The sequence below is a fragment of the Mirounga leonina genome, unplaced genomic scaffold, assembly GCF_011800145.1.
Source record: "Mirounga leonina isolate KUSES-001 unplaced genomic scaffold, KU_Mleo_1.0 Mir_170, whole genome shotgun sequence".
NCBI lineage: Eukaryota > Metazoa > Chordata > Mammalia > Carnivora > Phocidae > Mirounga > Mirounga leonina.
In genome coordinates, this window is record NW_023270433.1 from 32,075,168 (window position 1) to 32,101,557 (window position 26,390).

At 50.0% G+C, this 26,390-nt stretch overlaps 1 protein-coding gene across 1 annotated transcript in view; it reads left to right on the forward strand.

The window, feature by feature from the left end:
• GABBR2 (gamma-aminobutyric acid type B receptor subunit 2) overlaps positions 1-26,390 on the forward strand; it is a 233,141-nt gene that overhangs the window by 165,128 nt on the left and 41,623 nt on the right. The window contains exons 11-12 of the mRNA XM_035016224.1: positions 6,457-6,564; positions 14,466-14,588. Coding sequence (XP_034872115.1) covers positions 6,457-6,564; positions 14,466-14,588 — 231 coding nt within the window. The remainder of the gene's footprint in view (positions 1-6,456; positions 6,565-14,465; positions 14,589-26,390) is intronic.

Here is a 26,390-nt window from a genome sequence, read left to right on the forward strand (position 1 = left end):
CCCAGAGCATGGGAGTCCCAGTCATCTGTCAGAACCTGCAAGAGAGGCTGTGTGTCCATTTGCCCACTGGTCCCCCAAAGAGCAATGAAAGCCTTTCCCTCTGCCAGGCAGGCCTTCCCAAAATCAGTTGAACAAGCAGCTGAGCAGAATTGTTCTGGGCATAGATCTTTCTTTCCATTTGGAGATGTGTCTAATTGTTTTTTCCGTTTTCATAGCTGAGACTGATATGGGTATCACCTGCCTCAAGTTCTCCCTGCCTCATGGATGTAAGTGTTCAAGGCAGTGTGCGGAGGGGGGCGGCCACTGAGGGGAGGAAAGAAAGACCTTACTGGTAGAAGAGTAAATATGTTTAAGACTTTGGGAGAAAAAGGAAGTAGCTGTTTGTCTTGTGTTGATGAATCAGTAGAGACTTTAGTGGAAACAGAACCCTAGAGCCCCTCAGAATCTTCTGGTTTATTTGGCCTCATAGAGACACACAGAAGGGAGATAGCCGGGGCATCATCAAGGAAGTGCATGAAGTGCCTCGGTGCAGGAGATGCCCCTACAGCGTTCCTACAGGGGGTCCTCTAAGCTCTGCTTGAATATGTGGGTGATGGGGATCTCACTACCTAACAGCATACTTTGGGTAGAAGGGACCACGGATGGCATGAACTCAGCGTTTTTTGCCATCAAATGCTCCAGTTCCCTTTATGGTCTTCCTTTTGTGTGCTTGGCTCAGGCACGTTTCTGATGACAAAGAGCTCATTACCTCCTAAGCTGGCTCATCCAGCCTGATCACCCCCTCCTCACCCAGTGCTGGCCCCAGAGACTGAAAAGCGAGCACCGTAGGCCCTCCCCCCCAGTAGCACCACCTGGTGGGAGAGGTGGACAGGTAATCAGATAGACATCTCAGGGTGGCCAGCACAGCAGAAACGTGCATGAGGGCACAGGTCTCAAGGAGGAGGCGGCCGTGATCTCCCTGCAAGGTCTGGGAGGGCTTCTCAGAGGAGGTGGCTCATGAGTTTGGATTTCAGAGCACAACTAAGGATAAGAATTTGTGCAGGAGATCAGAGAGAGGAATATCATTCCGAATAGAGAGAGTCGCTGGTGCCTGGGCCAACAGCATGAGCCAGAGCAGTCGGGGCGGGGAATATTCAAGCAGCGTGGGATTGGTTGGATGCGAAGTGCCCCGTGGGGGGTGGCAGGAAAGGGGCTACGCCCTGCTAAGAATCCAGAGTCTAACCTGATGGTTCAGTGGGGGCAGCGAAGGGTTTAAACACAGGAGACTTGCGTAGATTTGCATTAGAGAACAGCCCCAGGATGGCAAGGGGGCGGGTCGGATGGATGAGCAGGAGGTGAGGGTAGAGGTGGGAAGAGCAGCCAGGGCTCCCCAGGTGGACCAGCGAGTGGTGGCAAGGAACACATGAACAAGAATCAGACACTGATTAAGAACCTCAGCCCCTCACACACCTTCGTTCATCTAATCCTTACAACCATTCTATGAAGAAAGAGGCACCACTGTTCCCATTTCACAGATGAGGAAATCAAGGCGCAAAGACGTTACACGACCTGCCCAGGTTCGCATCGACAGCAAGTGACAAAGCCAGGACTTGAACCCCTGTCAGCCTGACTCTGGAGCCCTGCTTGTCATGACTGACCCAGGTGGCGACATGAGTACACGGAGGAGGGGATGTACAGCAAGAGACGTGCAGTAAGATGGCCATCAGGCGTTGCCTGGCAGGACAGAGTCTGCCACCGTGGGTCATACAGAGAGGCTCTAGTGGAGGGACTAGCTCCTGGGGTGCAGGAAGGTTAAGGAAACAAACATGGGGGTCGAAGCACCTGGGGACTAGCAACCACAGGAAGCCCTTTTACTCCTATGCCGGAAGGGATCGAGAGAGGAGTGTTTTCCAGAACCCAGAGAGGGCCTGAGCCATGTGAACAGACCCAGCTTCGGCCAGAGATACAGCTCCGAAACAGCGGCAGCAGGGAGCACACACTCCATCTTCTCTCTCCTGGCACCCTCCACTCTCCTGATGGAACCTTCCAAGTCCAGCCGAAAGCCAGAGGGCGAGGGAGCCCAGGAGGTGCGGGCACGGGGCCTCGCCTCTCAGACACAAGGAAGGGCAAAGCATGGTCTGCGCAGAAAGTGAGGCAGAAGCCAGGCTTAGCGGGTGGAGAGGAGAGTGGCGGTGGGGAGGATTCCCCAAGGGAGAAGACTTCCAGGTCCTTAACTGGGGTGACAGTGGATGGCGTGGATAATGGCACCACTCCCTGAGTTGGGAGGAAATAGAGCTGCTCAGAGGAAGAGCCAACGGGCTCAACTTTGGCTGTGGAGTATGAAGTTTTATGACACAGCTAGGTATCACCTAGGTCTCTGGTGACAGGGCCATATGCAGGTCGGAGCTCAGGAGAGAGACAGAAGCTGGGAAAGATGTAAGGGACTTGTCAGCACAGAGAAAGTAGTTGACGCCTGAGAGTGGGGGAAATAACCCGGGGAGAGCCCTTAGAGGCAAAGAGAGTCCATTTCCATCTCAAAGAGATGGTGGAGGAGTGGGAAGAGAAATAACATCCCTTTTGCAGAGGTCCCGCCCCGCTCAGTGACGACCCTGGGCCCAGCCAGCCCGTGGTGGGCAGCTCTGCCGGTGGGGGTCCCATTGTCCCGCTCTCAGAGTTCTTTCCTCCAGTGTTGTTTCATCCTGGTCTGTGGGGCTGTCTTTAAATGGCATGAACACCACAGTGTGTGAGGTGACTTGCTGGGATCGTCTTACGCAAGAATATAGCTTTTATTTATTTTTGGTTTTTATATAGAAAAATATGAAAGAAATTCAGCTTTACTAAGGTGTAATACTTGGAATGGCCCTGGAGCCCTGGTGCAGTGTCCAGTCGTCAGATGCAGGAACTCTCCAGAGAACCGTGTGGTTGATCGATCCATGACGCCAGACGACAGTGGGGTGTGTGCCAAGGGACTCCAAGGCCACCCCCAGTTCAGCGATTCACTAGGGGACTCAGCACATGGTCGTACTCACAGCAGCGATTTATTACAAAGAAAGAATATAGAGCAGAATCCACAGGGGGTAAAGGCACATGGGGCAAAGTCCACGGGAAACCAGGCCGGGGCTTCCACGGGCCTCTCCCAGCAGATCACACGGGACACCCTGAGTCCCCCAGCAGTGACTGGCGACAACACGTGTGAGACGCCATCCAAGGGATTTTTGTTGGGGACAGGTCACCTGGACCCCCTCTGCTCAGCACGTACCAAAATTCCAGGGTCCCGGAAGGAAAGCAGGCGTGCAGCATAAACCGTGGTGTTGGCCCAAACAGCTCCGGCCAAGAGTCACTCTTATCACTGAGGGGACGGTGGGAACTGTCCCCAAATCCAAGTTCCCAGACGCCAGCCAAGGGTCAATCTGGCCAGCAGGCCCTCCTAAGGACAGGGTCGGGAGCATGCTCCATTAACCCTTTCCTGCCCAGGCCCCCTCAGCCATTCTTTGCTTTCCATTTATGGCAACATGTTGCTGTTTCCAGATGCCAGGTTAGGTTTGTATTATCAAGGTGTAACTAATTTATAGTATTGAGTCTTAATGAATTTAGCCTTACAAAAACAGGCAAGTGGCCCAGAAATGATTACTTCAAAGAAAACATAAGTCAGAGCAACTCTAAGAATGCTAAGCACGCTGGAGTGACATTTCCACCCAAAATAAGAGATCTTTGTTGGCCACATAAAAATCAAATGAGACGATTTCATCCCCTACCATCCTTTTTCAAATGTCCACGTTGCCTTTTATGTTCATGTTTCAAGTTGTTCTTTCTGATAGGAGAACATGGTCAAAACACTTGGAAGCCATTGTCTTAACATTCCTGCCGACCTGTTAGCATTACGAGTGTGTGGGCTAGCCTGCGCCCCTCGCCCTGTGTGTCCTGTCCCTTTGACAGCTGACTCCTGGGTGTGGATGAACCAGCTTCGGAGTAGGAACCTCTATCTGAGGAGGAGGCAGCAGGATGTAGGGGAGAGGGGGCGGGGGGCAAGGCTTTGGGTTCCAGGCTCAGCTCTGCGGCTGTGTGCCGTGGTTCAGAGAAATGTCTTAAATGCCCTGAGTCTCTGAGTTTCTTCATCTGCAAAGTGGTTTTCTCACTCAACTGGTGGCTCAAAAAAAAAACCACTCTGTTTTGTTATTGTTGTTTTATTTGTTGTTTTTATCTTTATACACTTAACCTCCAGCCTAATAATACTTATCAAGTGAACAGATGAATGAATGAATGAATGAATGAATGAATGAATGAATGATCTGTAAGGTCCTATGCAACCCTGACAGACTACAGATTTGTGAGCTGGTCTTTGATTAAGCTCAGGTCTAAATTCCCAATAATTGGGCATTATTATTCCTCCCCGCCTGTTGTGTTCACTTTTCTTGCATTGTTGGATTATAATATGGGTAATAATGTGGCCCTCCGGTGCCTTCTCTAAAGTACTGTGATTCATTCTTGCCTGTCTGAGTTATCCTTGCTTTTGAAATTAAAAAAAAAAAAAAAGTGACGTCTCCACCTGTCCCATTGTCAGCATTCAGACCTGAGCAATCACTGTGATGCTCTTGTCCTTCCTTAGGGGGCCGGCCTCGCCATCTTCTCAGCCAGGTCCTGCTTTCACGAATAAAATGGAGGGGAGCCTGGGTGGCTCAGTCGTTAAGCGTCTGCCTTCGGCTCAGGTCATGATCCCAGGGTCCTGGGATCGAGCCCTGCATTGGGCTCCCTGCTCAGCGGGAAGCCTGCTTCTCCCTCTCCCACTCCCCCTGCTTGTGCCCCCTCTCTCACTGTGTCTCTCTCTGTCAAATAAATAAATAAAACCTTTAAAAAAAAAACAAATAAAATGGAAAGGGGACATGTTCTGTCTCTGGAAACTGGAGGCTAGAGAGCCAAGTTGCTAGAAGGGCAGAGTGAAGGTACTCCATGCAGGAAGTCGGCTGGGAGCATTTCTAGGAACTTCCTACACAGGCTGAGGCACCCTGGGCTGGAGGGGCAGGGTGTGGCCAGGCACACCTGCTGTGTCCGATTCCTCGGGGCACGGAGGGCCTCACCTGTCCGCTCCAGCCTGGCTGTCTCCCTCTTTCTCCTACTCCCTTCACCTTCCTGCTGTGTTCAGCTGAGGGGGGGGGGGGGGCGGATCTTTCCAAGGGAACTTAGCACAACAGAGCTGAGGGAGAGCGGAGGAAAGACCAAAGCCCAGAATCGAAGCTCACAGCCACATGGCTTTCTCATCCCAGTGAGCAGGAGGCCCTAGGACTCCGTGACACACAGCCTGGAGCTAGGCAAGTCTGCTCAGTTTGGGAGGGTATCCAGACCAGCCGGTGAGGGGGGAATCTGGAGAGGCTGGGGTCTGGCCGTGACGGCAGGCCAGCCAGGGAATCGGCATCCAGGATGCCCCCACGACCTAACAGATGGTGGCCATCCATCCCAGCCTGCAGGGGTCCAGCCTGTCTGTCACCAGTGCAGGGCTGGGGATCAGGAGACATTTAATCCTGGGGAATAGGTGAGAGCCAGATAGGGCCTTAGTCTGAGCAGGAACCTAAGGTCCAATGGTGGGCTCAGGGGCCAGGCTGGCCTGGTGCTGAGTATCCAGACTCTGGGGTCACACAGTGCAGTAGGAACCACACAGCGACCATGGCAGATGGGGCTGGATGGTAGGACCCAGGCAGCATTTGCTTCTCTCTTCTCCCAAGACCCAAGGAGGCAGGCCCCTAATGAGAGCAGGAAGGTCATGGCCCTTCTGTTCCGGTCTTCCTCCCGAACTGAACAGCCCCTGCAATGGTCTGGAGCTGGCCTGGGTGCAGCTGCCAGCAAGGTGTCCCTGGGGCCAGCTCTGGCTGAGTCTTGCCATGCTCCACCAGAGTGGTGGATTTGCTGAGCCCTGGAGAAGGACCACAGCAGGCTGGTTCTCCTGCCCAGTCTCAGCCCCTGTGGTTCAGTGCCCTCCCCTACCTGCTGCCCACAACCCGGGAGCTGGGAGTCCCATTGAAGAGGTTCCTGGGGCCATCTGGTCTCCTACGGACTCAGATGAGGAGACAGGAAGTGAGCGATTATGTTCACCTCTGCGGATCTGTCTCCTCATCTAAAAGGCTCTAAAGAAGGAAGGGAAGGAGGGGGGAAGACCAGAAGGCTGGTCTGTAGTCCCTCAGTGACCCCTCAGTGCTCCTGGGCGCCTCTGTGCCTCTTCTGTGACTGGCTCCCTCTGGGCTGTGGGCCCATGGAAGGCAGAATTTGAACCTCACAGGCCCCTGTGCCCAGGGCCCTGGGTCTAGTGAGTGGCTGATAGAACTGTGTATCAAATTGAGATGTGATTGAAGGACTCTTGATGATAGTAAAACTCTACAGAATGTAAGATAGACATCACCTAGAATCTCCCTGTTGGGACATTCTCATAAATGGTGAGGTCAGTCCACCTAGGAGTTGTTAATGTCTCTGTTTTCTCATGGCCTCTAGGTCAGGACCTGGATTCTCACCGTGGGCTACACAACCGCCTTTGGGGCAATGTTTGCAAAGACATGGAGGGTCCACGCCATCTTCAAAAATGTGAAAATGAAGAAGAAGGTAATCACTCCTGTTTCAGGATGTTTGCAATGTTCACTTGGCGTTTATTTAGCAAATATTATTAGGCACCTACAATGTGCTTAGCCCTGGGCTATTTGCTGGGGATTCAAGCTACACACAGTGCCCATCCCCAGCACCTTCAGCCTCCTAGTGAAATCAAACAGCTAACAAAGCATTTACAACACACAGTGGTAAAGGCTGGCTGGAAATGTCTAGGGGCATTGGGGGTACAAGCACTCAGGGAAGGCTTCATGTAGGAAGTGCCCCCAGTGCTGAGACCTGGAGGGTGAGTGGGGGTTAGCTAGGCAGAGGCCTGTAGAGGGAGCTGCACGCACGGAGGCCTGGGGAGGGGCTGGGTGTGTTCCCAGAGCTGGCAAAGGCTCATTGCGGCCAGGACATGGTGTTTGCCAGGACAGGGTACGAGACGAGCCACAGAAAGGAATCTGAACTTTAACTTGTGGGCAGTGAGGAGCCCTTACAAGAGGGGAGTGAAACAGGACACAGACCAAATGTAATGCTTCCATTTTCACAGAGAACAGGGGCCCGGCCTTGGTGTGGGTGGAGAGCGTTTGCCACCCATGTGGTTACGTGTAACCAGAACGTTGACTCGACTTGACTCTTAGGATGTAATCCTAGAGAAACTCTCTCCACCACTGTCGTGTTAACTCTTCTGGTGGCACAGTTCTTCCCATGCTTCTGGAGAAAAAGACGAGTCTCATGACTTTGAAGGCCCTCTGGCCAGCCCAGCAACACGTGGAGTCCGTCATAATATTCAGAACTTCAAACTGCCTTCAAAGGCACAGCGTCCCCCGGCTCAGGCCTGCAGCGGGCCAGCTGCCCCGCCTGGGAGAGATGGTGTGCTGGGCTGCTTCTCTCCTTTGCAAGCCTGAGCTGTTTCCCTGTCATCCCCATCCCAAGGTTTCCGAACCCTCTGGAGTTGGAGCTTGGAGCGATGGAAGGAGCTGCCATGGCGCTTGCTAGGCCTGGTTAAGCACACCCTTTAGACTCTCCTAGGGGGCTTTTGTGGGTTTTTCAAAGGCCCCAGATCCGGAACGTTCCCTCCGGCAGCGCCCTTGACGTGGGTGCCGTACTCCCCCAGGGGACCATGTGGCGGTTCCCCCGCCCCCGGCCACATCTGGTGCACAGGAGGCATGCGTGCATCCTTCCCCCACACGGACTCGAGGGGTTGATCCCACTGCAGCAGCCGCCCCTCTTGTTCCGCCCCCTGGAGCATCTGACCTGCCGTGGGTCTTTGAGCAGACGTCTTCCTCTTTCAGGGCCTCCATTTCCTTATCTGTGAAATGGGGCCATATTGAAATGGTACTGTCTCCTGGGCTGTGGTTCTGCCCGGTGCCCAGTGGCACCACTCACTCATCAGCCCCTCCACCTGCCGGGGCTGCTTTAGGAGCTGCTGTCCGGATGAGGGAGGACTGTCCTCTCTGTTCTGCCCCCTGCCCCCTACCTGGACCACCTCAGGGAAACTGCAGGCTGCATTTAGAGGGAGGAAAGAGTCAGTCTCTGCCACCCACTACCTGTGCTCACCTGAAGGGCCCTCCCTCATGGGCCTCAGCAGCATTTATGACAACTCCCTTCCCTCTGTAAAATGAGAAGCATGGCCCCCCAGTCCTTCTCAGTCCTGACTGCACATTTCAAGCAAACGGGAGCTTTTGAAAACTCCAAGAAGTAACCCAACCCAAGCCATGTGAAACCACTTCTCTGGGGCTGGAACTGAGCATCAGGAGCTTTTAGGACTTTCCCAGGTGATACTAATACACAGCCAGAGCGGAAGACCTCTGGTCTAGATCAGAGCTACTCCGAGTGTGCGCTGGACCAGCAGCATTGTAGGCCTCACCCGGGAGCTTGTTCGAAATGCCGATTCTCGGGTTGTCTGGGGGGCTCAGTCAGTTGAGCATCCGACTCTTGATCTCAGCTCAGGTCTTGTTCTCAGGGTCGTAAGTTGGGGCCCCACATTGGGTTCCACACTGGGCATGGAGCCTACTTTTAAAGAGAACGCAGAGAGGCACCTGGGTGGCTCACTTGGTTAAGCATCTGCCTTCGGCTCGGGTCATGATCCCAGGGTCCTGGGATCGAGCCCTGCGTTGGACTCCCTTCTTAGCAGGAAGCCTGCTTCTCCCTCTCCCACTCCCCCTGCTTGTGTTCCTGCTCTCGCGCTCTCTCTCTCTCTGACAAATAAATAAATAAAATCTTAAAAAAAAAAAAAAAAAAGAGAGAGAGAAGAAATGCAGATTTTCAAGCCCCACCCTAGCCCTAAGAATCAGGATCCTGGGGTGGAGCCCAGGATCCTGCCTTCTCTCACCAGCACCCCCAGCCATGCAGATGCAAGCCAAAGTGTGAGCGCACCAAGGGACCAAGTGACTTCTAGGGCCCCTCCTGCGTGGTGGCTGTGATTAGAATTGCTCTGCCATTTATAACAACTCCATCCTGGCTTCAAAGAATCACAGTGTTGATTCCTTTGTGTCAATATGTGATTCATCCATATTGTCATCAGTAATAAAGAACCGGCCCTTGTTTTCCATTACTCATGTGATCGCTGAGCAAGAAGACTCCCAGTTGTCTGGCAACAATTGACAAACCATGTCAGGGAAGACTTGGGGAGTTCAGTCATCCGAGAGCTCTGCAGGGGGCGGGGCTGTGGTGTGGCCACACCTTCTGGGGGGCCAGAGCAAGGCAGCTGGAACTCAGGCTGGCGGTGGGCCAGGGGCCCTGGGAAGGGGCTTGTCTGAGAAACTGCCAAAGGCTTTGAGTACAAGATTTGGTCACCAGTTTTGTCTGGTCCGAAAACGACTAAGGCTAGATGAACACACCATCCCAGGGGGAGAAACTTTTTGTTCTAGTTTTGCTTTCTAGTTATTCCAGAACAGGTTTGCAGTGCTGCCACCGACCATCCCTTATCAACAAAGAAGAGGAGGTTAAAGGTGTAGAAGAGAAATTTATACCTTAAAATCCCCAAGTCAGGGAACCAGATTGTCTTAAAAGGGTTGTGGAAGTATAGGTCAAAACTGGAATTAAATTCTCCATGAGTCCAACCCTTTATGTAGCTAGCCAAGGTTGGTTTTTATTGTTGTTGTCTTGTTTTATTGGTTTCTTTTAAAGTTTAGACTCTTTTTTTTAAGATGGGTCCTTTCATTTTTTTTACTGACATGTTTACTGGATTTACATAAGTTTGCAAATGCAATATATACTTGTTTTCATAGTCTTTTTATCCTTCTCTTCCTTCCCTGGCTCGTGCCTCCTCCTCCCCCAACTCACAATGGCATGCCCTCCCCAACACACATAACACAAACTTCACCCCATATGGCCACATTTTTAAAGACATTAGAGGAAGAGAAGCCTATTAAAGGACATAGTGACATGTGGGGACTTAATGCTTCCAAATCTGGTGTTTTTATGGCATGTTACTGTTTTTTTTCTAAAGCTCAATCATAAAATCTTGAATTGGAAGACTTACTACAGTCTTTAGTCTGCATCTTAATAGGACCAAATAGAGACATTGAGACAAGAGCAGAGATGAGATCTTTTGTTCTGGAGGCAGATATTTTTTTGGAGGACAATGCAAGTTCACTACAGGGGCGCCTAGCTGGCTCAGTCAGTGAAGCAGGCAACTCTTGATCTCGGGGTAGTGAGTTTGGGCCACATGTCGGTTGTAGAAATTACTTTTAAAAATTTGGTAATTAAAAAAAAAGCAAGTTCACATGTGACTTGGTAATACTGTTGCAGACGGTAACATGGGGACAGACCTTCCTGTGGGCTCAACTTCAGCAAAATGCCAAGAGAGAGCTTTCAGCAGCTTCACCGGAGAGCACCAGTCGTCTGAGTGATATGCATTGCCCAACTCCTGGGGCACCATTCACTCTGTACTCCCCTGGAATGGTGTCCTTGAGACTAGGCAATGAGTTGGTCCTAGCAGAAGGCCAGTCTGAATCAGCAAAATATCTAAAGTCTCTTGAAGAAATAAACCAGTGCTCTATTTCTGAAGAAATAAACCAATGCTCTTTTCAGGAATCAGACAACTTTTTCTGTAAAAAGCCAGATAGCCAAATATGGACTTTGCCGGCCATTGAATTGCTGTTGTAAACACTAAACTCTGCTGTTGGAGAATGAAAGCAGCCATAGACAAATACATAAATGAATGGATATGGCTGTGTTCCAATAAAACTTTATTTTCAAAAACAAACAGTGGGCCAAATCCATAGTTTGCTGATCCCTGCTCGAAAGTGACATTTAGTAATAATAGCCGACAGCCGTTGAACAGTTATAATAAACCAGACTTTGGTAATCTAAGACAGTTTATGTGATTAGTGCCCCCATTTTGTAGATGAGTTAAGAAACTTACCCAAGGCCACATAGCTCATTAGTAAGATTCACACTCAAATCTAATTCCAGAACCTGAGCTGAATCATTATTACTGTATGCCTTTACACCCACTGAGACTGGAGCGCTAGTAAGCTCCTGGCTTCAGAGAGAGCGCTCAACGTGATGGCATCAGTGTGCACCGACATGATAATCAGTGCTGAGCATGTTCAAGGTCACTGCCTCCTGGAAGGTAGACCGTGAAGAGTCATAGATCTGTTGTCTCAGGGGATCTGGAGGTGACGACCCTTGCTGGTGGGGGAGGTTTGGGGAAGGAGAGAGAACTCAGAGGCTGAAGCCAGCAACTCCACCTGCCTGGTATTTGTGGCACCATCATCTTCCTGACCATCACGATAGTCACTACTCTGAATCGAGCCTCCTCCCTGCTCACCAGGATGCCTGCACCAACTCCTAACTGGCCTCCTATTGCAGGCTCCCCTCCTCGGCTCTACCCTTCCATGCTGCAGAGAACTCCCCATCATGATGCTTCAACCTCCAGCAGCCCCATGTAGGGGCCCCTTTCCAGTGTCATGCAGGCTTTCCCCCTCCAGCTAACCCCCTCTCCAGCCACCCCACCCACCCCACTCACACAGAACCCCTCACAGAAAGACCAGGGCGTTTCAGACAAAAGAACCAGCACCTACAAAGGTCTGGAGGGAAAAAAATCACAACTCAGCCAGAGACTCGGGAGTGGCTAAGCATTAACAAGTCCATGTGTGTGTTTGGGGAGTAGTCAGGCCAAACTCGGGAAAGACCTTGAATGTCAAGCAAAGGAGTTTGGCTGGATTTATCACCCAGGTGATGGGGAGTCACAGGAGAATCCTGAACCAGGGGTGACAGGATGCAGTCACTCCCCTGACCCAGCCCCTCAGCTCTTCCAGCTGCTTCCTCTGTCTGACGTCCCTTCTCCCCAGTGGCCTCCAGCAACTCCTCCGTGAAGCCACCTCATCACCTCCCCGCACCCTCTTGGATTCATCCAACGCAAGTCTGCCTCTCCTCCCAACCTTCGGGGCCCCTGGAGGGCAACAACGGTGTCTGTCCTTCTCTGCATCTCTGATGCCCAGCACAAGGCCCGGCACGGAGTGGGTGCTCGGGGCATGTTTTCTTAGGCCATCATCATCGACCAGAGCTTAGGGGGCGTTTTTTCTCTGCCAGGCCTCAGCCAGGCACTAAGAATACAGTGATGAGCAAAACCAAGTCACACGGAGTTCACAGCCCAGAAGGGAGGAGAGACACAAACCAAATGATCACACAAATAAACGTGAAGTTGCAACTGTCACTGGGTCTCCAAAGGCAATGAGTGTGGCCATAAACTCCAGTGACTGTCCCCCAGCCTTGTAGCGAGGACAAGGAGAAGAAGGTGTGTGCCCCGAAGGGTTTGGGGGCTGTCGGATGAGGAGGGTAAGAAGCTAGAGCAACAGGAGTCCCATGGGAAGTAGGACCCGAGCCCAGGGCAGGAGGCAGGGACCTTGACTTTACAGTGCCCCTTTCTCCTGGCTTCTTCCTGAGGCTCATTCATTCGTTCCCCAAACATTCTCCAGGAACGTCTGAGAGCCAGCCTCTGTACAAGGCGCCAGGGCACAGAGGGGAGACTAGTTGGTCCCTACCTCCACGCTGACCGGAACACGGCTGCAGCCCGCACCTGGTGCAGGGCATGCCTGGGATCCCTGAGGAGCAGCTGCTCGGGCTCAGTGTTGAGGTCAGGGTAGGGGGGTACCAGCAGGAACGTGGGAGAAGGAACTTCCAGGGTCAGGCACAGTGTGGGCACATGCCTGGGGGCTCAAACAGCCCCGGGGGAGCATTAAGTAGAGAGGCCCCTTCCAGCCTGTCCTCCATGTCCTGAGCTCCTTGGGCAAGTCTTCCTTTTGCCCCACTTCCTTAAGGCTAGCAGGGAGTTGCCTAGCTCCCCAGAGGGCAAGGGTTAAGTAGGATTTCTGCAAAGCATCAGGGGTTCCCTGGATGCCTCTGGAAAATCTCAAAGAGGCGGCTTTGCCAGTGCCCAGCCTCCACATAAAGCAGTTTTGGTGGATTTGATCTCTTTGGCAGGAACTCAGCAATATTTTCCTGTTCTTTTACAATTCGGCAACACAGAGGCCTCTTGAGTTCCTATTTCTCCTTTGAAAATGGCTTTAATCATTAAAAGCTGGACCTGGTGATATTTCTTAAGCTTCTGCCTCCGTTTTGTTTGTTTTTCTATAGTGTCTTCCAGAACGACTTCATCACGTTCGCTGCTGGGGGAGGAGGCACATAACCGTGCCATGAATGAAATACAGGTTATCTCTGGAGCTGGCCGTGTTTGTCCCCAGGCCAGTCCCTGTCAAATAGACATAAAATGGGGTGGGAGTTTCACCATGTAATTAAGACATCCCAGGCTGCAAAGAGGGATGGAAATTATATTTCTTTTTTTTTTTTTTAATATTCCTTCACCTCAATTGGATCCATCAAACTTTTAAGTGCCTACTGCTTGCCAGGCCCTGCTGAGGGTGCACAAAAAAATAAAATCAGCTTCCCTTCTGTCAGGGGCTCCCCAGTTTCTTGAGGAGGATAGAATAAAACACTATAGCATCTGGTCGCTATAGCATCTGGTCGCTGCTGTAAGTGTCGGAGGGTGTGGACTTTGGAGAAAGGCAGAGCATGGTTCAAATCTGGACTTCACCTCATACTAGCTGTGTGACATTGAGCAAGTTATTTAGCCCCTCACAAACCTCAGTTTCTTCATCCATAAAATGGGAATAATTAGGGGCACTTGGGTGGCTCAGTCAGTTGAGCGTTCGACTCTTGGTTTTGGCTCAGGTCATGATCTCGGGGTCGTGAGTTCAAGCCCCGTGTTGGGCTCCGCAGTCGGCGTGGAGTCTAGTTGAGATCCTCTTTCTCCTCTTGCCTCCTCTGCTCGTACTCTCTCTCTCTCTCTCTGTGTGTCTAAAATAAATAAATCTTTTTTTTTTAATGGGAATAATAATAGTACCTGTCTTTATTAGAGATAATATATGTAACCCATTAATCAGCCTAGAGGCAGGCACAGAGTACATGTTCACTAAATAGTAGCTGTTCTTCTCCTTGTTCTCCTAATAGTAGTAACTATGACTTCTCCGGCTAAGTATGTGAACAAAGTGCTATAGGAGTAATTAATTCTCCTGTGGGAGTTAGAGGGGACTTCGTGGAGGAAGTGACAAGGATCTGGATCTTTAAAGATCATTAGGAGTTTGCCAGACATAAAGAATAGAATGTCTCAGACAACAGAACTGGCACCTAGAAAGGCCTGGGGGTGGGAGTTTGGGTGGGACGGTGAAAGTCACAGCAGGTCCAGAAACTAGGAGTCCTCAAACCTAAGTGCGTGCACATATGTGTCTGGGGAGTGGTCCAGCCAAGCTCATGAGAGGCCTTGAATGCCAAGCAAAGGAGTGTGGCTGGATTTCTCCCGTGGGTGTTGGAGAGTCTCGAGAGATTCTGAAACCCCTGAGCCCGCCCCTTAGCTGCTGGTGGGGAAGCTCTCTCACGTCTGCTGCCTTCTGGCCCTGCCCTCCCTGCAGATCATCAAGGACCAGAAGCTGCTGGTGATTGTTGGGGGCATGCTGCTGATCGACTTGTGCATCCTGATTTGCTGGCAGGCTGTAGATCCTCTGAGGAGGACGGTGGAGAGGTACAGCATGGAGGTAAGTGCCCACGGCGGCAGGAGGGAGGCCCGCGGGGACGCTGCTCCCAGACATTCTGGGACAGGGAGGCAGCACGTCGCCCTGACCGCCCCAAGGGCGCTGCTTAAGACGAAATCAAGGTTGTTCCAGGGGAATCTTCACAGCTCCACGTGGGCCCACATTCCCCATCAGAAACTCCTCATTTAGTTCTGTTTTGTTCCATTTGAGACACATTCCAGAAAAGCCAAATAGAAAGTCTTCACTCCTGGGGAAAGCACAGTGAAAGAATTGTCTAGTGATATTAATATATGCAGAAATAAGAAATGTTAGGCCATTTAAATGAGTATATTTTCTGCCCGTTGTCAAAGCCCGCATTTATAGGATTCATCCATCCAGAAATACATTGAATTTCAACCTCCTTTTAAGCAAGTTCCCTAAGGAGTGCTACTTGGGAGTAAACATTCTGGTAGCTCCTTCTAGTTACTATGTGATTTTCGAAGTGAGGAGTTCTGTTAAAATAAAGAACCTTACATAAAATTACATAAAAGTATATTTTAACAGTCTTGCGTTCAGCCTTACCCTCTTCTCACACTGGTCTTCCCAGGATGCTCCAGATTAGGGAAGTTCAAGACCCTTTGGAAGTTGTGGTTTTGTTGCCTTGCTCTTAGAACAGTTAAACCTGCCTTCATGGGAGAGGGCCGGGCTTGAATGGCGTGCGCCGTGCATCCTGATCTCCATATGGTGTAGCAAATTCTACCGAGAGAACCGGTGTCCGCATTATTAGAGAAATCTTTTTGTGGAATGTAGTGTGGATTCTTAAGCTAATGTGGAATTGGTCATTTTATGCACTGGGGACAGAGGTTTTTACCCTTCTGGACAAGATGGTTTTCTAGCAAATAAGAAGCCCAGCTTCATTTGCAGGGGAACAGATAGAGGGTTTACCCAGCACAGGGAGAAGTCAGAAAGCCAGTGCCGGGGCAGAGAATGCCCCTTCCTGCCCGTGCAGATGTAGGAGACAGCCTTAGGGCTGGGGCCTCTGTCTCCCGGCCTTCAGCCTCACTTCGGGAGGGAGCAGGACTCCAGGCAGGCACGGCCAGGACTGCCGAGGAGGAAGGCCCAGACGCGGGCTGTACCCGTGGGCCGAGGGGGCAGGAGGTCACTGGGGCAGACAGGCTCCAGAGGGGAGGTGACGCCTGGTCACTACTCATGACCCACAGTTGGCAAAGGAGCTGTCCTGCCCCATCCCACTCCACCCTGGAGACTTCCTCTTCCACCGCCAGGAGTTGGAAATCCGGACGGGGTGTCAACAGGAGGAAGAACTGTCATGGCTAGGTGGGCCTCTGGGCTAGGGAGGCCCGGGGGTTGCTCATCACCAACCCTAACGCCGATAACCGCAACAGCAATGGTGGTGGTAGCCAGCTCTGCGCGTTAACTCGCGGAATCCTCACAGTAACTGTACTGCAGGTGCCCCCCCCCCTTAGCCCCATTTTAGTGATGAGCAAACAGAAGCCCAAAGAGATTCTTTAAGTGACCCAAGGCTACCTAGCAGGTTAGTGGCAACACCACTAACTACCCTCTCACACACTCCCCTCCCTGCCTTTCAGCACACAGATGGCGCTTTGCAGTTTTTAGGGCCTCTCACAGACCTTGGCCGTAGGCACAGATCTGTGAAGTGGGCAGGGAAGTGCTTTCACTTTGTGCGGGTGAGGGCTCGGGTTAGAGCGCCGGCCAGACCGAAGGCCCAGGATGTCAGGGAGGGAGAAAGCGAGGCGCGCAGAGCCGGCCTGAAGAACTGGAGCTGGGCGGGTGGACGGAGGCCAGACCCGTCCACTGGCTCACAGCCTCGCCGGGGTGGGGTGGCTGGAGAGACGAGCCGCTGCCACCTCCACTCAAGGTTAAGGTGGAGGCCAAGTATGCACCAGGGGTCCCCCACACTCTGGCTGTGGCACGGAGAGGCCGCAGGGCTGGCGTCGGCCTGAGTCAGCAGACTCCGGGAAGTGGACCCGGGAAGCCAGTCCCCCTGGACCCTTTAAAGGAGATCAACCTTGTGCAGTCGGATTAGCGTAAGTGACAGTTTGCTATCACTGACCTTACCTTTCTTCCTTCCTTTCTGAAGTAAGTGCAGAGGCTCTCGGTGGCTCTGTGCAGAGAACCCTGGCCCATGCACCACCTTCCAGGGCAACGGGTCTCAAACAGAGGAGCCGAGGGGGGCCATGGAAATGCCCCACTGCGTAGATGAGGAAACTGAGTCTGGGGAGGGGACGTTCCTGCCAAGGGGCATCCAGACTTTCCAAGGTGAGGCCTGGAGGACAGCCAGCTCCCTGGCTTTCAGCCCAGACACTCCGTCTCAGTTTCCCTCCAGGTATCTGCTGAGATTTCTCTGTGAACCTTTTCTGGCCTGCTCCTCTTTTCCTCCTCTTATTTTTAGGGTTGCCCTGTCATGCTGTTGCCATGGCAGCAGAACCCTTTGCTTTGTCGACCTTATTGTCGTTTTCCCACCAAGCAGCACCAGGCAGCCAGTTGATTTCTCTCCGGCCCTCCTCCGTCGAACACGGCGTGGTGGTTGAACAGTGTGCCCAGGGGATGAGGTGTCCTAAATTGTCCTTCAAGGGGCTGTTTTGTCCAGGGCCCCCAGTGAGAGAGAAAGTCTCTGCTTGGGGAAGAAGTGACCAAAGACCTTTGTGGTCTGTCCCTACCGCCCCCCCCCGCCCCCCACCGACCTTGGACGCATTTGGTTGCTCCGGACGCTCTGGATGCTCTGAACATCCCAGGATTCTAGTCATAGGCCTTGCTCTGTGTTACGCTTTCCGGCCTTTGCCCATGCTGTTCCCCCTTCCAGAACATTCTCTGACAAGTAAATGAACTTCAGTTCCAGGCCCCTGGGTTATCTCTATAGGGATGTGTCCCTGAGTTCCCTGGCTCCACCAGATTTAAGCTCTTGTTCCTCCCCACTGCTGTGCCTAGCTTCCCGACACTCCCCTGTCGGGACACTTAGCGTGCTGTTCAGCTCCACTGCGTGCATCCCTGCCCCTGCTCTCACTGGACCGCCAGCTTCTCCAGGACAGAACCACGTCACAGAGACCCCCTCCCCAAACACACACTGCCCAGCCAGCACCCCTGCACATGTCTTCTGCTGGGGAGACAGAGGCAAGCACAGGCGCCCTGGCCCCCGATCTCATGGCACCCACAGGCTAGTTGGGGGGCAGATAGTAAACACACAGACAAATAAGCGGGAGCACTTTAGATCGCGTAGATTCTGTTAGCGATTAGAAGTAAATAGGATGAAGAGTTGGCAAATAACAGGACGGACCCGTGGAGGAGATTCTCCCGGTGAGAGTGCGTGTAAGTGTCCGGAGAATGAAAATCTGATTCTGGAGTCCTATTGGAGATATCCCAGCTCTGCACCCTTACTCATTTCCATGCAATAAATATTTATATAGCACTTGTTATATGCCAGGTACTATTCTGAATGTGTGATATGTATCATTTTTTAAAGTGTATACTTAATAGGCTTTGTTGCTTAGGGCAGGTTTTGGTTTACAGGAAAAATTAACAGAAAGCACAGAGAGTTTCCATATACACCCCACTCCATACCCCACAGTTTCTTCTATTATTAACATGTTGCGTTGTGTAGTGCATTTGTTACAATTGATGAACCAATATTGATTCATTATTATTTACTAAAGTCCATAATTTATGGCTAGGTGGGGTTCACTTTCTGTTGCACATTCCGTAGGTTTTGCCAAATGCAAAAGTCATGGAGCCGCCATTACAGTGTCATACAGAAGGGTTTCACTGTCCTAAATGCCCTCAGTACTCCACCAGCCCCTGGCAACCACTGAGCTTTTTGTTGTCACCATAGTTTTGCCCTTTCCAAAATGTCATATAGTTGGCATCATATGCTAGGTAGCCTTTTCAGACTGATGTCTTCAACTTAGCAATACGAATTGAAGGTTCCTTCATGTCTTTTCGTGGCATGATCGCTCATCTCTTTTTATCACTGAATAATATTCCATTGTATGGATGGACCACAGTTTATCTGTTGCCCATCAGAGGACATCTTGGTTGCTTCCAAGTTCTGGCAATTATGAATAAAGCTGCTATAACCATTTTTGTGTAGGGTTTTGTGTGGACGTAAGTTTTCAACTCATTTGGGTAAATAACTAAGAGCACCATCACTAGATCATATGCAAAATCTTTGTTTAGCTTTGTAAGAAACTGCCAAACTGTCTTGCAAATGGCTCTACCATTTTGCATTCCCGTCAGCAGTGAATGAGAATTTCTGTTGCTCAACATCCTCATCAGCATTTGGTGTTGTCAGTGTTCTGGATTTTAGCCTATTCTACAGGTACGAAGTGATATCAGATTTTTATTTTAATTCACATTTCCTTGATGATGTGTGATGTGGCACACCTTTTCATGTGCTTATTTGCCATCTTCTTTAGTGAGATGTCTGTTTAAGTCTTTTACTTGCTTTTTAATTAGATTGTCTTCTTGTTGAGTTTTAAAAGTTCTTTGTATATTTTGGATGCAAGTCTTTTATCAAACACGTTTTGTGAATCTTTGCTCTCAGTCTGTATCTTGTTTTTTCATTCTTTTAACATGGTCTTTTGCAAAACACAAATTGTTTATTTTAATGAAGTCCAACCTATCTTTTTTTTTTCTTCCGTTGAGCATGTTTTCAGTGCCAAGTCTAAACACTCATTTCCGAACTCAAGGTCACCTAGATTTTCTTCTGTTATCTTTCAGAAGTTTTAGAGCTTTGCATTTTACATTCAGGTCTATGGTCCATTTTGAGTTAACTTCTGTGAAAAGATACAAGGTCATTTTCTAGATTCATTTTTATGCATGTGAATGTCTAGTTGTTCCAGTACCATTTATCAAAAATACTATTCTTTCTCCATTGCCTTTTGGGTCTTTGTCATAGATCAGTCGACTATATTTGTATGGGTCTATTTCTGGACTCTCTATTCCTTTCCATTCATCTATTTGTCTGTTCTTTTGCCAATACCACATTGTTCTGATTACTGTAGGTTTATAGTAAGTCTGGGAGTCAAATATGTCCGCTTTCCAACTTTATTCTTCTTCAATATTGTATTGGCTATTCTGGGCCTTTTGCCTCTCCACATAAACCTTAGAATCAGTTTGTTAAATGCCTTGCTGGGATTTTGTTTGGGATTGTGTTGAATCTATAGACCAAGTTGAAAAGAACGGATAGCTTAACAGTATTGAATCTTCCTATCCATGAACATGGAATGTGTCCCCATTTATTTAGATCTTCTCTGATTTCTTTTATCTGAGTTTTGTAGATCTCCTCACATAGATCTTATACATATTTTGCTAGATTTATACCTAAGAATTTTATTTAGCTTTTGGTAAAAATGCAAATGGTGGTGTATCTTTAATTTCAAATTCCAGTCACTCATTTCTGGCATATTGGAAAGCAATTGACTTTTGTATACTAACCTATGTCCTACAACGTTGCTATATAATTGCTTATTAGTTCCAAGAGGTTTTTGTGGGGTTTTTTTGTTTTTGTTTTTGGTTTTTTTTGACTCTTTGGAACTTTCTACATTGACAGTCATGTCAACTGCAAAGAGATAATTTTATTTCTTCCTTCCCAAACTGTATAACTTTTATTTCCTTTTTTGTCTAATATTTGTATTAGCTAGGGCTCCAAGTACAATCTTGAATAGGAATGGTGAGAAGGGGACATTCCAACCTTATTCCCAATCTTAGAGGGAAAGTACCCACTTTCTCACTATATTAATGATGTTAGTATATTACTTTTTTCTCAAAGAGAGTGCCTGTGTGTGTGTATGAAATAGTTTGAAATAGTTCTGCTGGCCAAAGCCAAGGGTGACTTTGGGGAGGTGACAGGAAAGACAAATGAAGATGTGGTCAGAGCCTGGTTGTTAGGGACATTATGTGCTAAACAGAGGAGTTTAAACTTCAAAATTAAAGACATTCAATCACGGAAGTGACATGATCAAGTTTGCCGTGGCTGCATGGTGAGAACAGATGGAGGGGCGAGGCTGGAGGCCCAGAGATGGCTCAGAGATGGTTTTTGCTATAATCCGGGCAGGAGCTGATGGTGACCTAAAGCAGGGCAGTTGCAGTGGGAACAGGAAGAAGTGGATGGCTTTGAGAGAGATTAAGGAAGCAGATATGACAAGACTCGGTGATTGATTGACTCTAAGGGGTGGGACAGGGAGGCAGCAAGGGCAATGCCCAGATCTCTGGGTGGTGGATGGCAGTCCTGTTCACTGAGGCAGGGTGCAGAATAAGGAGCAGGTTTGGGAGGGAATGTGAGGGTCTCACTTCTGGGCAGAGGGGCTCAAAAGATTGAATACAGAGTCCTGGAGCACAAAGGAGTAGTTTGTCCAGTGACAGAGATGGGGACGGAGGGCAGTTAACACATCAAGGATGGAAGCTGTGGGAATGAGTATAATCACCCAGGGACTGGGTGCAGTAAGAAGTGAAGATGTCCTGACTAGAGCCTGAGCAACCACAGAGCACTGATGGGGACAGAAGAAGCCTGGGAAGGGAATTTTGAAGTGGTGGTCAGGAAGGAAGGGAGTAGCCAGGAGAGAGAGGTGCCTATGCACAGTGGGCATTTGAAGGAGGGGGAGCTCTGAGACAAGTGCCACAGACCAAGGCAAGGACCGACAGGTGCACCCCCTTACTTGGCCCCGGGCTTAGTGCTCCCACACTGCATCTCAGCCCTCCCTCCCTCTGCTTTGCGGCATCTGATGGGAAGATTGGCTGTTTCTGCATTTCAGATAGAGCAGGTGTGGGTAAATCTGCCAAGGATGCTAAAAGGGGTTTTTTAACTATGATTTGTATTCTCGAGAAAAAGGGAAAACACTCATTTTTGAGTACTACTCTACTAGTGGTGATAGTGAGTAGGTGTTATATACATGGGTCTGGAGTCTGGGGAAACATGTAAGCCTGAGATGGGAACTTGGATGTGGTCAAAATATAGATGGCACTGAAAACCTTGGATGAGAGCACTAAGATGGTGCTTGGATGAGGGGTGGGGCATACAGATGGAGAAGGGAAGGGGACCAAGGACAGACCCTCAGTCACTCCAGTGTTTGGACATCAGGAAGGTGGGAGAGAAACAGCAAAGGACCTAGAAGGAGAAGCCACCGAGATAGGAAGAAAACCAGGTGAGTCTGGTGTCTAGGAGACCAAGTGAAGAAAGTGTTTCAAGAAGGAAGTTTCGATCAAGTGTGTCAAATGCTGCTTTTAGATCAAGTTAAGATGAAAACCAAGAATTGACACTGTGTATATGTATCCATACACACACACCCATATGGGATGTTTTTCTTTTCAGGAAAATAATTTGAGATAATTTCCCCCTCAAGTAAGAGCAGTGTGTACTAATGCTGTGAAGATAGCCTGTGAATCTAGTGGAAGGGTTGTTTGGGTTTTTTCCCCAAGCCTTCCTTCTACACCAGGCCACCTCTTACACTTCCACTTGACCGCTCTGAAATGGTTTGGAAGTGAAGAGAAAATGGCGGACAGCACTAAAGGTCGCTGAATGGTGAACACCCCACAGAGCCTCAGGGCAGCCACTGAGGCAACATCCTGAGACCACCTGCCCTCCCTAAAGACATCCCCCATCTGCTCCCAGGCAGGTTGCAACAAGAGGTGGAATCGTGTGCAGTCCAGGCACCCATGGGAGCCATGTGTGTGGTGTTTATTTATGGAAATGGTGAAAGGCTGTCTCCACAGGCTGCAAGCCGCCCACATCGAGAATTCCCAGCACTCTGGGTTCTGTGGCTTTCTGGCCATTTGGGCAGTAATCAAGTTAAGGGCAGTCTGGAACGGAGGGGTATTTCAAACTTCCCTCCACGTTCCATGCTTTTACCATCCTTTTTGCGGAAGCAAACCCAGGGCTTTAAAAGTCATAGACTACACTTGGCTTTGAAACTGGTGGCTTATTCCAGTATGTTTCTATGGCAACGGATATTGGAAGAGGCAAATACATAGAGTTTTAAATAATTTTAAGTCTTATCTTCTACACTCCCTCCACAGTTGCTCTGCAAAAAAAATCCAATCATAGAGCACATACTTTCTGGAAACATCTGGTATCCTTATAAAGCTTGTCCAAGTTCCATCTCACACTATTCATTTTGAAATAAAGAAATACTGGGACGCCTGGGTGGCTCAGTCTATTAAGCGTCTGCCTTCAGCTCCGGTCCTGATCCCAGGGTCCTGGGAATCGAGTCCTGCATCCGGGTCCTTGCTCAGCAGGGAGCCTGCTTCTCCCTCTGTCTGCAGCTCCCCCTGCTTGTGCTCTCTCTGACAAATAAATAAATAAAATCTTAAAAAAAAAAAAAAAAAAGAAAAAAGAAACGAAATAGATACCAGAATGGCCAGGGTGAGGGTAGTGCTAAGCATCAGGGTCCACTCTGCTCTATGGGTTGCTCACAGGTGGCCTGGTGGTCCAAAGCTTTGATGCAAAGGGTCACATTCCAAGCAATGGGTCATCACTGCCAGCCCTGGACTGTGGGACAGGTCTTTATCATCCATAGTCATCCATGGGGTCCTGGATGGCTGGGGCCCCGGCCAGATTCGAACCAACTCCAGGCAGGGGAGTGGGACCCCACGAGGACCTCTGGCAGAGTCTGCTAGCTGAGGGCTGCCCCAGTTAGCCTGACTACTCCCCGGAGACAGCTACACCACCTGAGCTTCTAGCCAGTTCGTTCTCCCGGTTCAAATCCTCCCCATCAGCTAGAGGATGAAGCCCACACTCCTTAGCAGGCCCGGAGGTCCTCAACGTTCTGACTTCATTTGCCTCCCCATCTGTGAGCCCCTCCTTACTCCTTGTGCTCAGCTACCCTGAATGATCGGCGCTCCTCCAACACATCACACTCTCTCTTCCCCCACACCTTTGTACGTGCTAGTCTTTCTACCCAGAACACTCTCCTGAGCACCCCAAAATGCCATCTTCATGCAAAAATTTCCTATTTGACCTTCAAGAGGCAGCTGGAAAGCATCTTCTCCAGGAGGCTTTGGAACATGCAGACTGCCTTGGATGTGTCTGCCTAGGCCCCTTCTCCCGTTTGCCCCCTCATTCCAGTCACAACACTGATAACTGACTGTCTGTGCACCTGGCCCCCCAGGTCTGTGACCTCCTCGGAGGGCAAGGCCATCTGTGTGTCCCCAGTACCTACTCACTGGCAGGGCCTGGCTCAGAGTAAGTAGTCAGTAAATATTTATTGAATAAATTGTTTCCTCCACCTGGAACTCTCTCCCCATTGCCTCCATATGTCCAAATTCAACCCATCTGTCTGGGCCCATTAAGCCGGCTTCTCCAAGAAATGTCTTTGCTGAGTTGCAATTTAATTTAATATTACACTCTCACCTTTTATCAAGGGCCCACTTATGGGGCTAAAGCTGCCAATTGAAGAATGATTCAGCATCTTCTCTAAAGGACTGTTGTTCAGTTTGTGACTTAGTGCCCCTGAGATGAAGATCCACAGGCTAGATCCTTACAGAATTTAGCGCCAGGAAATGGGTTGTGCTCTCCCCGTGAACTTGAATCTACTTCCTTCCTTCGATCAGGCAGTCGTAACTGAATAAGCCACTCCGTTTTCTTTTTAACCTTGGCTGCCAGAAAGTAGGAGCCAAATTCAACACTCTGGCTGCAATAACCATCTTATCTCAGGTTCCTGGAGGATTATCTCGCTTTCGATCATGTGTCTTTATTTTTAACTGTCCTGTTGTGTTGGGGCTTTTATTATGTGCTGCCTCAGGCCCTTTGGGAGAGCAGGCAAGGTGTAAATTCCAGATTAAGTTATTAAAATGAGAATGCCGAGCAAGATTTAATTGGAATAATATGCCAGAGAAGTATTGAAGGATGTCCACAGACACTCGCCTTCTGGCATGGGTCCCGGCTCAGCCCCAGTTGCAGTCAGCACTGCAGGCCCCATGTGTGGACAGACGGACTCTGCTGGCCACAGCCGCGTTTCTGGAACATCTTGTATCATCAGAAGGCATCTTAGAGGGCGCCTGGGTGGCTCAGTCGGTTAAGCGACTGCCTTTGGCTCGGGTCATGATCCCCGAGTCCTGGGATCGAGTCCCACATCGGGCTCCCTGCTCGGCGGGGAGTCTGCTTCTCCCTCTGACCCTCCCCCTTCTCATGCTCTCTCTCTATCTCATTCTCTCTCTCAACTAAATAAACAAAATCTTTAAAAAAAAAAAAAAAGAAGGCATCTTAGATAGATGAGAGATTAGTCTATCTCATCTTCCTTGTCGGCTTCCCTTTTGCCTTCGGGAGGCACTTCCAGAGGCCCCTCAGGACACAAAGCAAAAGACACAGAGCCACCAAATCAGGGCACAGCCCTGAGGCTAGAAATACTCTGGTCCCTCCCGGACCAGGTGGCGCTGCTGGGGGGGGGCGGGGGGTAATGATCTGTTTACTAGAAATTCTCAAACACCTGGAACAGAATGGCTGGAAAATTGTCTGTGATACTGGCATCTTCTGACCACTGTGTGTCTTGGTAAAACCATTCCAGTTCTTGAGCAAAAGGAGCCTTTAGATTTTGGTGATTTTTTTCCCCAACCCCACACATCCATGTCGGCAGAAACATCGGCTGTTGCACCCACAGAGACCTTCCCTCTTTTTAGTGGGGAAAATGCCAGACAACTTACTCTTCGTACTCTATGTGTCGGCGGGAGGTCTCTGCTGGGTTGGGGGGGGGGGGGGGGGTTGGGGAGCCACTGTGTGTCCTGCTCAGGCTCCCTTAAGGACCGCACAGGCCGGTGGGCAAGATTAGATACACACAGAGACATACACACGCAGGGGGTTGTCGCCAACGGTATCTCCTCTCTGACACAGGCCTCCAGATTCTCGGTTTAAAGTTTAAGTGACAGTACTGAGAGACTGGGCTTCCTTTTCTAAAGTAGGAGCCAGGACTGAGTTTGGATTTAATGGCCCCCAGAGGATAAAAAAGTAAGAGAGAACCTGTATTAGTTAGGGTGTGAGAGGTTTTGCTATGGCAGGAAAAAAACAAAAAAACAAACTCTGCACTAAAAATAATACTCTTTACTCATCTGAGTACTTGTCCATCAAGAGCCAACTACAGCTTCTCCCATAGGGTCCTAACTCCAGGACTCAGCTGGTGGGGCAGTTTCTGTGGCAAAGGGAAAGAGTACATGGTAAAGCGTGCACTGACTTTTAGAGCTCCCACTCCCGAGGATCACATGTCATTTCCGCGCATGTTTTAGTGGGAAGAGCATGTTAACAGTGCATGCCTGAGTTCAGTGGGGCAGGGAAGAGCAGTCCTACTATGTGCCTAGGGGAGAGAGAACCAGGTGCTGACATACAGGGTTCTCTGTATACAGTACAGTGGCTATAGTACATGCTATAGGAATGAGTCCAGCACATTCCATCCAACTTCCTGTTGCTGTAACAAACACTGCCCCATCCTAGAATGTGAGCTGTGCAAGGACGTGGCAGGAGGAAGTGTTGTCTTTTAGTCACTGCTGGATCCGCAGCACCTGGAAAAATGCCCAGCACATAGTACACACTCAACGAAGAATAGTAATTGAATAATTGAATGAACTCAGCCTTAGAACAACTGTATGAGGACATCAGTGGGATATTCTCTGAGAGGTTTTGTACTAATCCTGCAGACTCTACTACTGCCAAACCCTCTCCTAACCCACCGCTCTGTCCACCTCCACGGCTACCACCGAGGCCCAAAGCACCATCACCTGCTCAGTGTCTGGCCTCCCAGGAGGGGGCGCTATGAGGCAAGGCCGCTGTCGACACAGTGCCCAAGAGGTGTGATTAAGTGGAAGGCACTG